This window comes from Lampetra fluviatilis, chromosome 18 (genome assembly GCF_964198595.1).
Source record: "Lampetra fluviatilis chromosome 18, kcLamFluv1.1, whole genome shotgun sequence".
Taxonomy (NCBI): domain Eukaryota; kingdom Metazoa; phylum Chordata; class Hyperoartia; order Petromyzontiformes; family Petromyzontidae; genus Lampetra; species Lampetra fluviatilis.
The window spans coordinates 11,515,456-11,530,673 of NC_136292.1; the positions used below are offsets into that span (position 1 = coordinate 11,515,456).

Consider the following 15,218-nt stretch of genomic DNA (forward strand, 5'->3'; position numbering starts at 1 on the left):
GTGATCGTCATTATTTGACGTGAATGTGTGGCTACCCAGTTCACTTGCAAATGAGATTCGCGCTGTTCTCTTGAGTTCGCACATTTGTTAAACAAAATGAACCTTGACTTGGAGGGCCTTGTGGCAAACATTTGGCCATATCATTAAGTGGCCTCACCCAAACATATCAATTATGAATAATAACATAGGCCAGGGGTCGGCAACCAAAATAACAAGAAGAGCCATTTCTTTCCAATTCGGTACAAAATTCAGTATTTCAAGAGCCGCAATGCATCTGAGTACATACTGTACATACGTACATATCGTCAAGAAGCAGCCCGTAAAGAGCCGCATGCGGCTCCGGAGTCGTAGGTTGCCGACCCCTGACATAGGCGATGAAAACCTGCGTGTTAAGGGTGTGAACAAACCTTGAATTAAACAATAAAAACAACTAAACACTATTTTTTGCGTCAATTCCCATCTTCAAAACATAAATCTCTGTCACAATCAACAATCTATTCTAATTTCTAATGTGCCGATTGTTACTGGCCGCTTGGCGTTCTGGGGGCCCTCCGTGTTTGTGTCGTGCTTGGCAGCTGTGTTCAAAGCACAAACATCAAAATGATCCATACTCTTAGGTTTTTTTCGGTAAAGTCACGTAGGTAAAAAAAAATAATAGGAATAATTGTTAAATTAATTATATGATTATAAAAAAATAATATAAATAATTATTTTATTTCTATTATTATTTCTATTATTTTTATTATTTATTTTTACCTACGTGACTTTACCGAAAAAAACCTAAGAGTATGAATCCTTGCAGTCACGAAAGCTTCAAATCTAGAATCAAAATGATCCATCGTCTCTCTCTCTCTCTCTGCGCAAATTGTAACATTTTCCGACAATCGAGGCTTGTCACAGATGCGGAGGTTTAAACCTCTAAAGTCTGGACGACGGTGAGCGTGAATCGCGCGCCGCCCGCAATCGCGAACCGAGTTGCATCACCGAACTCCAATGCACAGCCCTGATGCAACCGGGTCTCGCGTTACACCACCAGAGCCCACACCACACACACACAAACCACGTCGCCCCTCCCCGCCTTCTATTCCACCCATGATACTCTTAGGTTCTTTCGGTAAAGTCACGTAAAAAATATAATAATAATTAAATAATAATTAAATAACTAAATTAACTAAATCCACCCATGATGCCAGACGAGGTGGAATTACCTCGAGACTAAGGGGGGGGGGGGGCGGAAAACCTGCGGTTGTGGAGCCTCATGGTGGCTCTTTAAAGACCGCTTCGTGATGGTGTTCACACGCGCGTTGCGGCTCGTGAAATAATTGGGGAGTTTTTGTTTTTTACCGAATTCTCACAATTTTTTTTTTAATTCTTTGTTACGTTGGTTGATGAATCCTGACACCGCAGGTGGCTTTTACAGAGAGGTTAGTTTTGTGATGTGAAGAACGAAACAAAGTGCCGAATACACCGAGCATCTTCTTGTTTCCACTGATCGTAAAAAAAAAGAAGAACCCTAGCGCGAAACGTCGTTCATTATATATTTATATTTTAAGGCCACACACAGTGCTATTGTTGACGAGTGCGTTTAATGTTTGTTGTTGTTTTTGTTCTTGAACCACTGACAATGCAATATCGCTAAATGATGAATTGCCTGGGCACAAACAGCACACACGTGAAGTGTTGGGGACTCCCAACTCGTCAAAGAGGTCTGGTCGGTGTGAAATACCCTCAAGAGTGGCTCTCCACAGCTACTTCTAGTGCAGTCCATTAAGGCAGCAATTACACATTTACCTTATTAATATTCTTTATACAAGAGTATCAATTGTCGCGTCCTAAAACAAGGTCTGGTATGGACTATGCCAATTTTTTTCGTTATAAGATCGCTTCTGAGGCAATACTATTTGTCTTTCAAGTGTGATTATATTTGTTCAAATACGTGGGAAAGAGCTTCATGGCTCATCGGATTCCTCCAGTCTAAATAAAGATTTTTATTTATATCATAGACATGCTTTTATGCACACCATTGATAAACGACATACATTCAAGACCAATACATCCCGTACATTTACACATTTTCTTCGCAAACAATGTACTACATTAAATAGTGTTGTTATTGGCACAGTATGTACAGTACTATGACGTCGGATCGTGGTTTGTTTTAAGGCCCACAGTGTTATCGACAAACGTGTGTGCCTATAGCAGCTGAGCAAATAACATATTTGTATCGAAGTGAAAGAAAGCTTTAAAAAAACAACGTAATACCTTTAAATCTCTGAGAAACCCTTTAGAGATTGACTCCATCCTATAACTGTGCGCACTGCAGAATAAGCCGCGGCTCACAAGCGCAGAGGGAATCCCTCTGATCTGACACTGCCATTGATGTTGGTCGGCCACACGAGCGAGCCAATGGGAATTGGGGAGAGAGGAGGGAGTGGGGCTCCCTCCTCTCTCCCCAATTCCCATTGGCTGTGATTCCCGGTGGGCGGTGCTTCACCACTATATAAGCCACACGTGCGCGTCCCTGAGGTCCACATGATCGGGGGTGGAGGCGGTAACTGGAGCCGTAGGGCTGGGATAGCCCATCTGCAGTCGCGATATCAACTGCACCAGTGGTCGCAAAATGATTGGGGAGGTTCCCAGCTCGCTGTGGCTCTTTGGCTACGGCTCGCTCGTGTGGCGGCCAGGGTTCGCCTACAGCGCCGTGCGGGTGGGCTTCGTGCGTGGCTACAGCCGGCGATTTTGGCAGGGTGACTGCGAACACCGTGGAACTCCGCAGCAGGTGTGACTCTCACCGGCACCGCGTCTCACATTGAGTTTGAATGTGGCCGCCTCTCATATTGATACTGCTGCGGCATGGAGCTCTCAGACACCGAGTTTCCGTTCAAATGTGTGGGGGTTTTTTCACACTCGGACATTTTTTTCTGCTTACTGGTATATCCCATTTCGTCTGTGGGGGGGGGGGGTCTGCATTGCTGATCTTTCTCCACTCGTTCCTGTCCTGAGCCGTGGGCTTCACGTCCACCCCACACTATCATTCTGGTTTAAACCACCGCTAATTAAAAAAAACATGTTTTTCTTGTGTAAATCCACTGATGTTTTGTGCTGTGATGTATCTATTGTTTTTATGTTGCCTTTATAAGTCGAGGTGCCTATGTATTGGATTAATATCATTATTTGTAGCTTATTTCTCTGTTCTCAATTGCATCCTAAATGCATTCATTCGGGGAACAAGGCACGGGTGCGAATTCTTATCCTGGTTGCAAGTTGGATATATGCTTATGAAGGATGTATACATTTCAATTTCTAAACAATTATTCAATTGGCTCTTACCCAGAGACAACGTAAGCTAGAAACCTGCTCTATGATACTTGCTATGATCATACAACAAACGGTTGAATGGTCCGTGGATGAGCCAGATCTCAAATTGGTAGCATTTGAAGGGAGGTACAAACTTTGGCACTGCTATGTTTGTTGCTAGTTGAGATTGAATGTATTAGGTGAGTATTTCAGCCCGTAGGGGTCTTTCCAATGAACTTTTTCAGCTCATGACAATGTTTTGAAAAGTTAGCATTTGATTAAAAGAAATTATTTTCATAATGTAACTCCTGAACAGAATATTCACACATTTTACAAGACATGTAGGATCCAGTGAATTATACAAGTGAGAAGGTTTTACACATAATCAAGCCTTATTCAATTGAAGCTGCCTGCGGGGCTGAGCTTTGGAAAATATTTTCCTTCTGCCCCCACCACTAATGGGAGCGGGGGTGGGGTCCAGAGTGTTGGAGTGGCCTACATTTTTTTTTGAGAAATTAAACCATTGTATAATTACAGGTAATTTTTATACACCACTAATCGTCTATTTATATTTGTTGTTGTTTTGCAGCCTGGCCGAGTTGTTACGCTCATCGAAGACAAAGATGTAAGTTCTGATTTTTTTTTTGTCATGAAGTCAAATCCGCTTTTGTAGACGTTTCACATTCACGAATGGGGTTTAATTCGCAACACGCAACTGGGCTGTTCTTACATCTTAGCAGTGGCCCTTCAAAGAGTCATTGCTTAAACATCTATTTTGGCATTCAGATGACAGCGTTGATGAGTGTTTATTTCCCACGTAGTGATACTCATTTATTACACCACCACCGGGATGATGGGCTGAGTTGATTTCAAAAGCCACCCGTGATAACACCACCAATTCCTGCGCTCGGATAACCAGGTAATTGAACCAATTTTTAGCAGGAATACAACGATCCTTGCCTCTGCCACTGGAACATGGAATTTCCACGAGAGCATCCGACCCAATGAGTAGAGATAAGACAAGTATGGGACATACACACACAAACATAGTTACTTGTATCCAAATGCACCAGTCGCATAGAACACAACACACGGTGTTGATTTTGTTCGAAGGAAACACCGCAGTTCTATGCCAGCGACAACCATGAATAGAACGTCCTGTGCTATGAATGAATGCCTGTCGAATGATGCCTCCCATCAGTTAAATTCCCTGCCCACGCATCATGACTAGAAAGCACTCCCCATCTCGTGTATCAATTTCGCCGCGGTGTATTTTTTGTCGTCACCAGGCAAGCATAACATGTAGGGCGTTCAGGGCAATTCTGCAAACATGTTGCGTCAGTTATGGAAAAAAATACGTAGGTTGTTTTGAAAAACTATTGTTGGTGTTCCCATCAACGGCATGAGCATTTTGTTACAATTGTTTCCTCAAATAATCCATTCTGATGTCACACGTTTGTGAAATTCCCCTACAGTTAAAGTGTTATTTAAGCTGATACAATCTCCAAACTGGCACTGCTACATTTCTCGGTACCTGGATTTTTTGTTATTGTAGCGTACGAGTAGGAATATATACATTTTAAAGCCATCAACTATCCTTGCCCAACTGAGGAATTTTGTGTAGCGCTCGTCTCCGTTGGTGGCCCTGAACCCACGGCAGAAATTACACATTCTCATGGCAGGCACCAGTCTCTCCATAGATCATTGATGACTTGCCACAAAGCGATACTCGCATTGTCAAGCCTGAGGGATCATGATCTGAACTCCAAACCCTCTGATTAAAAGACTATTTTCAGTGAACAACTTGATAAAATATATACATATATAATTTATGTTTCTGAACAATATGGATACGTCTTTTTCCAATCTGAAAATAATTTTTAATTTACAACCCTTTACTTATCTACTGTTGTTTGGCCATACTTGACGTTTGCCATTTGGTTGGTAAAGCTTGTGACCAGGACCAGTTCAGATATAACGACAGTGCTCACTGATGTTATGCATGGCTGAGAAGGGAGCTCGGGTTCACCGGGTTCACAGTACAGTAAGCTATGAACTGAACCACCGCCCCACCCCATTCAGTTTTATCATCTTATGCACATTTACAAAGGTGTGAACACTCCTTTTAAAGGGGCTTTGAAAACCTTCAGACTTATTGAGGCATTGTTGTGTAAATATTGAACTGTATTTAACTATGACCATATTACCCAGCATGCACCCAATCTAATCAGATCTTGGAAGGTACACAAACTTGAGCCTGGTATCTCTTGGATGGGTGACCATTATGCACAAACAGGTTGTAGGGAGGGTGGTGTTATTACTATACGTCAGGGGTGGGGAACCTTTTTTCTGCCAAGGGCCATTTGGATATTTATAACATCATTCGCGGGCCATACAAAATTATCAACTTAAAAATTAGCCTGTTATATTTGGTCAAACATTTAATTAACTCGCCCCTAATGTGATGGCTGGAACTGCTTCTCTTTCGTGAGGCATGTGATGTTAGCTGGTATTGATGATGTTGCTGCTCGCAACTGCTTTTCCAGGTTTGCTCCCAGATTTATTTAATTTTGAGTCCTGCCTGCGGTTGCCTTGGCAGGGCCACACCAAATGATTTTGCGGGCCTTATACGGCCCGCAGGCCGGTCGTTCCCCACCCCTGCTATATACGTCTTGGCTTCCACATCTATTCTCCCCACCTTAACTAATCTACACTGACACATGGTGCGGGGAGGCCCTCAATCCAGCACAGCAGTGAGTTGATAGAGGGGTTGTACATTTGAACCTCATGGCAGTACCCCAGCTCTCGCATAATGCCCGTAATGCAGTCATTTTTAGTCTGTTGATGGTCAGCGATGCAGCAATCGACTCATCTCGACGAGCTGTACACGATGTTCTATTCAAAGTATAATATTTAATTGCCTTGGCCATTTTGTATTATTTGGTACCGCGGGGTACCGCCATAAGGATCATTAGCACTTTAATGTAACTGCGCCTCTTCTTGTATCACGCAGGCGTGCACGTGGGGTGTCGCATTCGAGGTGCGGAGCCACGAGATCGCGCCCGCCCTCTCCCACCTGGCCGTGCGCGAGCAGGAGCTGGGCGGTTACGACACACGCTTCGTGGACTTCGTGACCGAGGAGGGCGATGCGGTGACCGCCCTGGTGTACATCGCCATGCCGCACAATCGTCAATTCGTGGGCCCCGCGAGCCCCCAGGCCATTGGCGCTGTGGTGGCCGGTTGCTCTGGCCACGCCGGCCACAATGTTGAGTACGTCTTGAGGCTTGCGCAGGCCATGCGCCAGCTGTGCCCTCGCGTGCGGGACCATCACCTGGAGGAGGTGGAGGTGGCGACGCTTCAGGCGCTGTTCACCCGGCATGTCTTGCTGTCTGTGCCAGCGAGCGTGAGCTACCCCACGGACTTGTTTGCAGTGCTCAGAGATTTTCTCAACTCCAACAAAGGACTGGACTGCATCAAGACGTCTTTGGAGACGTTCCGAACTTTCTTGCAGGGCATGCACTTTACTCAAACAACGGACTCCAAAGCATGATGTTCCCAGTGTGTATTGACAACTCCTTCAGCGCTGTCCATTTCAGCAAGTGGCTCTCACTGGCATGCGTCATTAGTAGTAGCATAAAATATTAAGCTCATGTTTACTGTAATATTTGAGTAAGAGCATGTATTTCATTATAATCGGAAGGCCGCAAGTTCGAATAACAGTCAAGGGTTGGCAACAGTGGTTTTCCTATGGATAAACTAGTCCCTGCCACAGTAAAGTGGAATCTCCACTCCTGGCTCAGGACCGCGACCTGAGATGAGTGCCACCCCAAATGCATGCTTGAGAATGGGGACAAACTTGATGTTATATTTCATTTTAATATTCAGGTGATGAGCGTCCAATGCCTCACTGTCCAGACCACTGTTACATATTGTGCTGTAGAAAGTCTTAACGGTAGTATTAGCAAGCTGGCCTTGCTGCTCATTTCGAAGCATTTGGTTATCCTTAAGTGATGCATGATTAGTTCATTTCGTACGTGGAGTTGAAGCTAGTGTAGTAACTCTGAGAAAAACGGTTGTGGAAATATTTCTTAAGTTATGTTGTGGTGTTTTTTTTAACTTGTTCCTCAAATGTGTTGCACTATGATGTGTGTGGTGGCGGTTTGTACTATGATGAACGATCCTATGGTGTGCGAACGGGAAATGCCTTACTGCCGTGGTCAGTATTTAGTGTTTTGCATGATTGGTGTCTTCAGCTGTCCATGTCATAATAAAAACACGGTAAGGTTAAAATTGACTCTTGAATTTATTAAAACAGCTTGGTAACATTTCAGCTCCACATCCATATACTGTAATTTGGTAAAGTCATTCTGTGATTTTTTTTTTAAGTAATTTTTTTTGCTGTGGTAAATGTGGAATCCACCTTTTCCATCAGTACGGGATCGTGTTTCCCCCTTGCACGTGAGGGTTTTCTGTGGATGCTCCGGTTTCCTCTCGCATGTAATACCACCATATATAGAGGATTGCAGAGCTTGGGAAATTCCTGGCACGGCTCAGTGCGTGGTTGCCTTCCCGCTCGCACGTATGTGGTCAATTGCACCTCTCACAACGAGAGTGAGCGAATACTGTAGGCGTTACAAGTTGAAATTATAATGTCCATGTCCAGCCCCGTGTCAGTCCATTGCTGGATGAGGGTCCCCCAACGGGATATATATGACCATACCACTCTTATGAGTGCTGGTTGGTTAATATTGAAAGCATAGATGCGGGAGCATATTCGAGTAAAACAATATATTGAGCTTCGCTGCTCTTTGCTGACCACCACGTAACCCACCACACACCTGCTATGAATGGGTGGTTGCCCATCCCCAGTACTAGCCAGGCTAAAGCCAGACTTGGCTTCTGAGACCTGACGAGATGGAGGGCGTTTCAGATTAATTGGTCACAGGTGCTACAGGATTAAAGTGTATAAAGGGGTTGTAAAGGCCTGAGAGGGAAGTAAGTGAAGGGATATGTTAAGCTGCATGTTGAAACGTTGAGAAAGGCAACAAAAAAACTCAAAGGCAAATAATGGGGGGGTGGGGGAGGGGGACACGCATTGCAAAAATACACTGAAGCAAAAATGACCTGGCAAATTGTGCAAATGCACAATCCATACGATACCACGACCATATACTTGAGGAAATTTAGAAAGAAAAAAATATGCGTGTTTCCGTGAAATGGATCATGTGTCGTACACTCCAGAATAAAAAAAAACCCAATAAGTATCAATTTGAGGAAAGAGCACAGTAACCCCTCTCGATCTGCAAGTGTTACATTCTTTAAAACGCTCGCGAATGCAGAAACCTTGTTCCAATGGGAAAAATGGGGTCATGTTCCTGGTACGAGTGAACATAGGGGAGGGGGGGGGAAGGTAAATGTTTAATAACAATGACTACAATAAATATATAATAAATTATAAATAACGTTTTTATTACCTTTTATTTCACAACGATGTATGTGGTGGTGGTAATAGTGAGGAATTCAGGGGGATGATGACTCGGGAGAGGCAGGGGTTTGGTAACAACGTCCAGTTATCATTTTAGCACCCTGGACAGCACTAGCTGTAACACTTTCCTTAATTGCATTCGCGTTCTTTTGAATGGGCCTTACAGTCAACTCTCAAAGTAAGCATACACAATAGCGAGTTCAGAGTGGGATTATTGCGAAACTGAGGACTCGGCGGGCAGACATTTTCAAATATAAAATTCTGTCGGTCTGTACACTCGGGAATACTGTAGTCCGGCGGATCACATAGGGAATTATTATTATTCATTTAGTAACTCGCAAATTTGCGAAACTCACGAATACAGAACACTCGCATAGCGAGGGTTTGCTGTACTTGTCTTCATAGAGAGACTGGCCACCTCCACAGCAATGTGGAATGCTCACCAATTCTACCAATGGCTCAGGACCATGCTTGAAAACGAGCTATACCCAATACTAAATTTAGCAGGCAGATGCTAATCATCTACAAGTCCAATATCATCATTAACATTACTTCGCAGGTGGTGCAAGTGTAGTGACATAGAATGGGTGCAAGTGTAGTGACATAGAATGGTCACTACTGTGTCGGCCTGTACGAAGGCTGGGGGCCCCAAGGGGGTGCCTGGGGGGTCACGTGGTGGAGGGATCCGGACCTTCCCAGAGGTGGGGGAAGTGAGGCGTGTCCTGGGAAGGGAGGCGTGGCCTGAAGAGAGCCAGCCACGCCGGGGCGGAGCCAGCCACGCCAAAGCAGATATAAGTGTGGTGTGAACGCAGAGCGAGGCTGTTGTACTGTACTCCGAAGTGAAGACATCATGGGTCGTCGTCCTAAGTCAGGCAGGCCGTTGCCTGCCTGGTCCAGTCTGTGTCGCGTTCCAGAGTGTTAGTGAGTTGAGGAAGGTGGTCACCACCTCATGTACAGCGTTATGTTACTTACCGTTTAATAAATAGTGTTGCCTCCAAGCTGCGTGTGTGTGCACCTAATTCGAACCCACTACATTTGGCGTCAGAAGGTGGAAAAATAAATATTGCTAGGTGTTATCCTAGGGAAGTAAAATGGGCACACGAAAAACAAATATAAACTCATCTGGACGTCTTCGTACGACGGGGACGGTGTGACTATCCTTCGGACAGCCCCGGGGATGGCAGCCCGGTGAGAGAGAGAGATGGCGCTGCACGCGGAGCGGCGGGACTGACATCGCACTGCTGCTTCGCCGCCATCGGGAACGGAGCCGCGGGGAGAGGACACCATTGTCGCTGCGGGGGCTGGCGGGGGAGGCCCGGGCATGCGGGCCACGCGGTGGGCCCGCCATTTCGACGGCGGGTCGGGGCACGGTTCCCGCCAAAGCGCCGCTCCCGCCATTTCGGCGGCGGGTCGGGGCGCTGTTCCCGCCAAAACGCCGCTCCTGCTGCCGAAATGCCGCTCCCGCCGACATCAACGCCTGCGGAGGGGGAGTTCCACACGTTCGGGTGGCGCCCCCGTCTTCTGCTCGAGCGCGAGAGGGTGGATGGGTTCGCAAGAGCAGGCCATATTCTTCGGGCCGTCCCAGTGCTCCACCTTGCCGCCCTCCGCTATTCACAGTTTGCCAGGCGAGTCGTGACATGACAAGCACCCGTCCCCAAGAAAAATAATAATAACTTCACCCATCTTGCGTGTGCCGGGTTGCGATCGCGGGTGTTTTTTTTTTACTCGCTGGTTTGCGGGGCGTGTTCGTCCGGTTGTGTGCGTGATAAATTGGCGCGGCTTCCATGCGGGTGTCTGCTTGTAACAAGTGTTGTTGTTAATTACGGCGTCGAGATCGGTATCTTCTGGGTGTAGTTAATGATTAATTCGTGGTTGGGTGTCCCGAGCTCTGTTGATATCCTGTAGGTTGCCGTGTTAATGACTCGTGTTGTTACATCGTTTTGTTGCGAAATCGCCATTGTTATTGTGTATACTGTATGGAGTTTCGCTCGTGATTGTCACGTGTAACTGTAAGAAACTTTGATCGTCATTGTTGCCAAGGTACAGACCGTATGGAGCTTTGCTTGGAATTGTTAACAGTGTATGGACTGTTGGGTACTTGCTTGTGATTATTTACTATGTACGGATTGTCTGGAGTATTGATTGTGTGTGTTGCCATGTGGGGACTGGATGGAACATTGCGCCAAATGATTGACTGTACGAATTTCATATACTGCATATACTGTATTAATCAATTCGGCGATTCTTGGGGTTTGTGTATAGTTTTTTTGCTCTCAAAATTCGAATGCCCTGAGTCCCATGGTTAATGTTGAAGGGGTTTTTGAAATGACAGGTTCGGTGTGTTTCAACCTCACTGGTTGGCTCCTGTCCATTGTTGCACAGATGATGTCTTTTATGCGGGAATGCCCCTTGTGTTCTACATCGATCGGGGGTGCGTTTCCGTTAATTGCTGTCAAATTGCGTTGCTCTCTCCACTCGGTTGGTACAGCTGCATGCTGCAATGCGAGTCTCGGAGATGATGTGTACGGATACGGGATGTGAGGTGTATTGTTGTGACCATTGAATATTCGGGATCGTCACAAATTGTGCGTACCTGTTCGGCATTGGATCAGTTCTGTGGGGGATCATAATTCAAATTGTATGTGTTGTGATGGTGTTAAATTGCGATGGTGACATGCTGCCAGGGATTTGGAATTGTGGTGCTGGCTGTCACTTATCTTGGGGCGCAGATCCTGACCAGGATGGCTCAGTGAGAGTTGCGTGTCTAACACGAACATTGTGGTCCCGTCATGCTGTGTCTGACGGCTTGACCTGACAGCCCGGAGATCGAGACACTCCGTGGCTTGTCTAGCCTAGTGGGCTGTGCGCTCACATGGCTCAGAGAGTGTGGTCCCGTCATGCTGTGTCTGACGGCTTGACCTGACAGCCCGGAGATCGAGACACTCCGTGGTTTGTCTAGCCTAGTGGGCTGTGCGCTCACATGGCTTAGAGAGTGTGGTCCCGTCATGCTGTGTCTGACAGCTTGACCTGACAGCCCGGAGATCGAGACACTCCGTGGCTTGTCTAGCCTAGTGGGCTGTGCGCTCACATGGCTCAGAGAGTGTGGTCCCATCATGCTGTGTCTGATGGCTTGACCTGACGGCCCGGAGAGTGAGACACTCCGAGGTGCGTTGAAACAGTGGGCTGGAGATTCGTAAGGTCCAAGTGGAGTTGTCCTGTTACGTTGGGACTGTATCCCTCAGTTGTTAGGGTGCATGTTGTGCAGTGAGTGAACGATGGGTCGTCTCAGCTCGGTCGGTACAGCTATAAGCTGCGATGCGAGTCTTGGAGAGAGACTGGGTCGTCTCAGCTCGGTCGGTACAGCTATATGCTGCGATGCGAGTCTTGGAGAGAGACTGGGTCGTCTCAGCTCGGTCGGTACAGCTATATGCTGCGATGTGAGTCTTGGAGAGAGACTGGGTCTCAGCTCGGTCGGTACAGCTATATGCTGCGATGTGAGTCTTGGAGAGAGACTGGGTTAAAATCCCCCCGATATGGCCGACGCGTGCTACTGGTTGTGACGCCGCGTCGGAAAGGCGGTGGGGTAGTAACATGGAAATTCCCCCCCCGATATGGCCGATGCGTGCTACTGGTTGTGACGCCGCGTCGAAAAGGCGGTGGGGTGGTAACATGGAAATTCTTCCCCCCGATATGGCCGACGCGTGCTACTGGTTGTGACGCCACGTCGGAAAGGCGGGGGGGTGCTAACGGGTGACTGTCATGTCCGAAGAGCGGAGGCGAGTGTTCGTTGAGTGATGCCTCAGGAGGGTTTGGTTCTCGTCACAGGAGGCAGTATCTACCTGGCACCTTGGAGTCGCCGGTTATGCCGACCGGCTATGGACTGGGGGGGGAGTGGAGCATGCGTCAGCTACTCCTGCTCCTCCTGTTCTGACTCCTGGGGGGAGGGGCCGTGCCCTTTGGGCCGCTTCTGGTTCCCCAGGCCCGGCCACATGGACTCGTTGAAGACTGGCTGCTCTACATGCCTCTCAGACTCCTTGCTCATTGCCTACGCCGTCGTTCCAATAGCCACACTCACATGTCAGTGCATGCGTGATTCTCACGGGGGGGGGGCTGTGCTGGAGCGTAAGTGGGTTAGCCAGTTTTCATGTATATTTGTTGTTAATTCCCCGTTTTCTGTGCGGTTCCCTTTTACCCTCGTCGATTCTGTATATATTACGTGATTGTATTTCTTATCGGTCGCCGGTCATTTATTGATGTTGCTGGTTCGGAGGCACACCTTTTCGATTTTTCACAGTCGTGTTACAGCCGGGGAAGGCTGTGTGTTTATACAGGGGGGGGTGATGTAGTGACATAGAATGGTCACTACTGTGTCGGCCTGTACGAAGGCTGGGGGCCCCAAGGGGGTGCCTGGGGGGTCACGTGGTGGAGGGATCCGGACCTTCCCAGAGGTGGGGGAAGTGAGGCGTGTCCTGGGAAGGGAGGCGTGGCCTGAAGAGAGCCAGCCACGCCGGGGCGGAGCCAGCCACGCCAAAGCAGATATAAGCGTGGTGTGAACGCAGAGCGAGGCTGTTGTACTGTACTCCGAAGTGAAGACATCATGGGTCGTCGTCCTGAGTCAGGCAGGCCGTTGCCTGCCTGGTCCAGTCTGTGTCGCGTTCCAGAGTGTTAGTGAGTTGAGGAAGGTGGTCACCACCTCATGTACAGCGTTATGTTACTTACCGTTTAATAAATAGTGTTGCCTCCAAGCTGCGTGTGTGTGCACCTAATTCGAACCCACTACACAAGTACCAGTGTAGCATGGTTGACATGGGCCCTGGTGCAAGGAATTAAATCGGAGCCCCCTGTCCAACATCCCCCCTCTTATTAGCCTGGCCACTGGGCCCCTCTTGTTTGTGGCCACCGGTGCAATTGCACTGCCTGCACACTTGATAGCTATGCCATTGGGTACATTTCTATGATCCAGCACTTTGGAGGCAGGGTTGGCTGTGATGAACAAACGAACCGTGCTATGAGATGGAAGAACAGAAAGTAGGTTTATGACCCATCTGAGCAGACCTTTAAGTATTACCCCCTTCATATGCATGCTGGGTTTTTCCCAAGTACCCCAGTTTGCTCTCATGTTCAAACATTTCAAAAAGCAATGGGACAAACATCCAAATGCACAACCCTAAACTTAAATCACTCAGAATGAAATCTCTTTGCTGATGACACTGTCATGCTAGTGTACTTGTTGGAAAAGGGAAGCACGGGTACAGGCACTACTATAAACATTATCCAATCCCCAAAGGGAGAGGTATCTGGGCCAAAGGTGAAGGGTAGGGCCGGCCGAGTTCCATGAGAGGGCGTGGCCGGAGGCGGGGCCGAGCCGTGCCTGCGGAAATATAAGCAGAGGCGGAGGAGGACTCAGAGTTGGTGTGGGGAGTCTTGGGTCTGGACTGCGTCGCTGCTCGCTGTCATCTCTCTCCGTCGTTCGGTCACGTGGCGGATCTCCTGCGGAGCTCCACCGCCCTCCCTGGCACGCCGTCAGCCAGCGGTGAGACCGGGAGCGGACGATCAACCGTGTGTGTAGTCTGTAGAAGGGAATAGCTAAGTGTGTACTTGGAGAGGAAGCCAATACCGTTGGCCTGCGCTGTGCCCATACATGGAATAAAGAATAGTACCCTCGGCAGGACGTGTCGCGGAAGTCGCTCATTACACTAGTTTGGGGTAAATCTCCAAACGAAATCAAACAATCTCCAGCAGGATTTTGACTTAATTCAACCTTACCTTTCCTATACTTTGCACTCCTATCGTTTTTATATTGTTGTAACTTTCTAACCCCACACCTTGTAACTGGGGTCCCGGGAACCCGGCTACAAGGTGGCGCGAGGTGGTTAACCGCCTCGACCTGCTCCTCGTGACCATCGGCCGGCTGGTCGTGCAGCTCTCCGCGTCTGCGACTGCCATCCAGGGGACGGTGAGTGGACCGCTGGAGCTGCCTCCTACAGCGTGGGTGCCCGCTTCGGAGACCACGCAGTTGCAGGCCACCATTAGGAAGGAGGGCACGGTGGGGCCGGCGGGTGCCATTTGGCATGGGCCGAGGGACTTACCGGAGCTGCCGCTTGCAGCAGCGGTTCCCGCGGCAGAGACGACGTGGTTGCTGGGTGCCATTTTTCCCGTGGAGGGCATGGCGTGGCCGGTGGGCGCCATTGGGAGTGGGATGCGAGACGACGCTAAGGAGGCGCCGCGTCCAGCGGCGCTGTAAGGTGCCGCGTGCCGACCACGGAGCCTGCCTCCGGTTTGGGAGTTCGTGGCGGCAGGAGGCGATTGTACGGCGTTCCTTCATCACTTTGAAGCAGCTTGGGTGTCCGTCGGGTAGATGGAAGAGTAGGCCATGCGGGCCCTACCGACAGCCCTCGCCAGGGAGGGGCCCTTTAGGCCATTTTTTGTGTTCCTC

The 15,218-nt window shown here is 48.3% G+C and overlaps 1 protein-coding gene across 1 annotated transcript; it reads left to right on the forward strand.

Moving 5' to 3' along the window:
- Window positions 1–2,543: 2,543 nt before the first annotated feature.
- On the forward strand, window positions 2,544–8,353 carry LOC144937236 (glutathione-specific gamma-glutamylcyclotransferase 1-like). The gene is made up of 3 exons (XM_078864616.1): window positions 2,544–2,779; window positions 3,887–3,922; window positions 6,311–8,353. The coding sequence occupies exons 1-3, from the start codon at window positions 2,621–2,623 to the stop codon at window positions 6,845–6,847; spliced, it is 732 nt and encodes a 243-aa protein (XP_078720742.1). The 5' UTR covers window positions 2,544–2,620; the 3' UTR covers window positions 6,848–8,353.
- Window positions 8,354–15,218: the final 6,865 nt, after the last annotated feature.

Bases quoted from the DNA above. Each gene is read 5' to 3' on its own strand.
- LOC144937236 (XM_078864616.1), top strand. From the start codon at position 2,621: ATGATTGGGGAGGTTCCCAGCTCGCTGTGGCTCTTTGGCTACGGCTCG. The intron at 2,780-3,886 runs GTGTGACTCTCA...GTTGTTTTGCAG, and splicing joins ACCGTGGAACTCCGCAGCAG to CCTGGCCGAGTTGTTACGCT. The intron at 3,923-6,310 runs GTAAGTTCTGAT...TGTATCACGCAG, and splicing joins CGCTCATCGAAGACAAAGAT to GCGTGCACGTGGGGTGTCGC.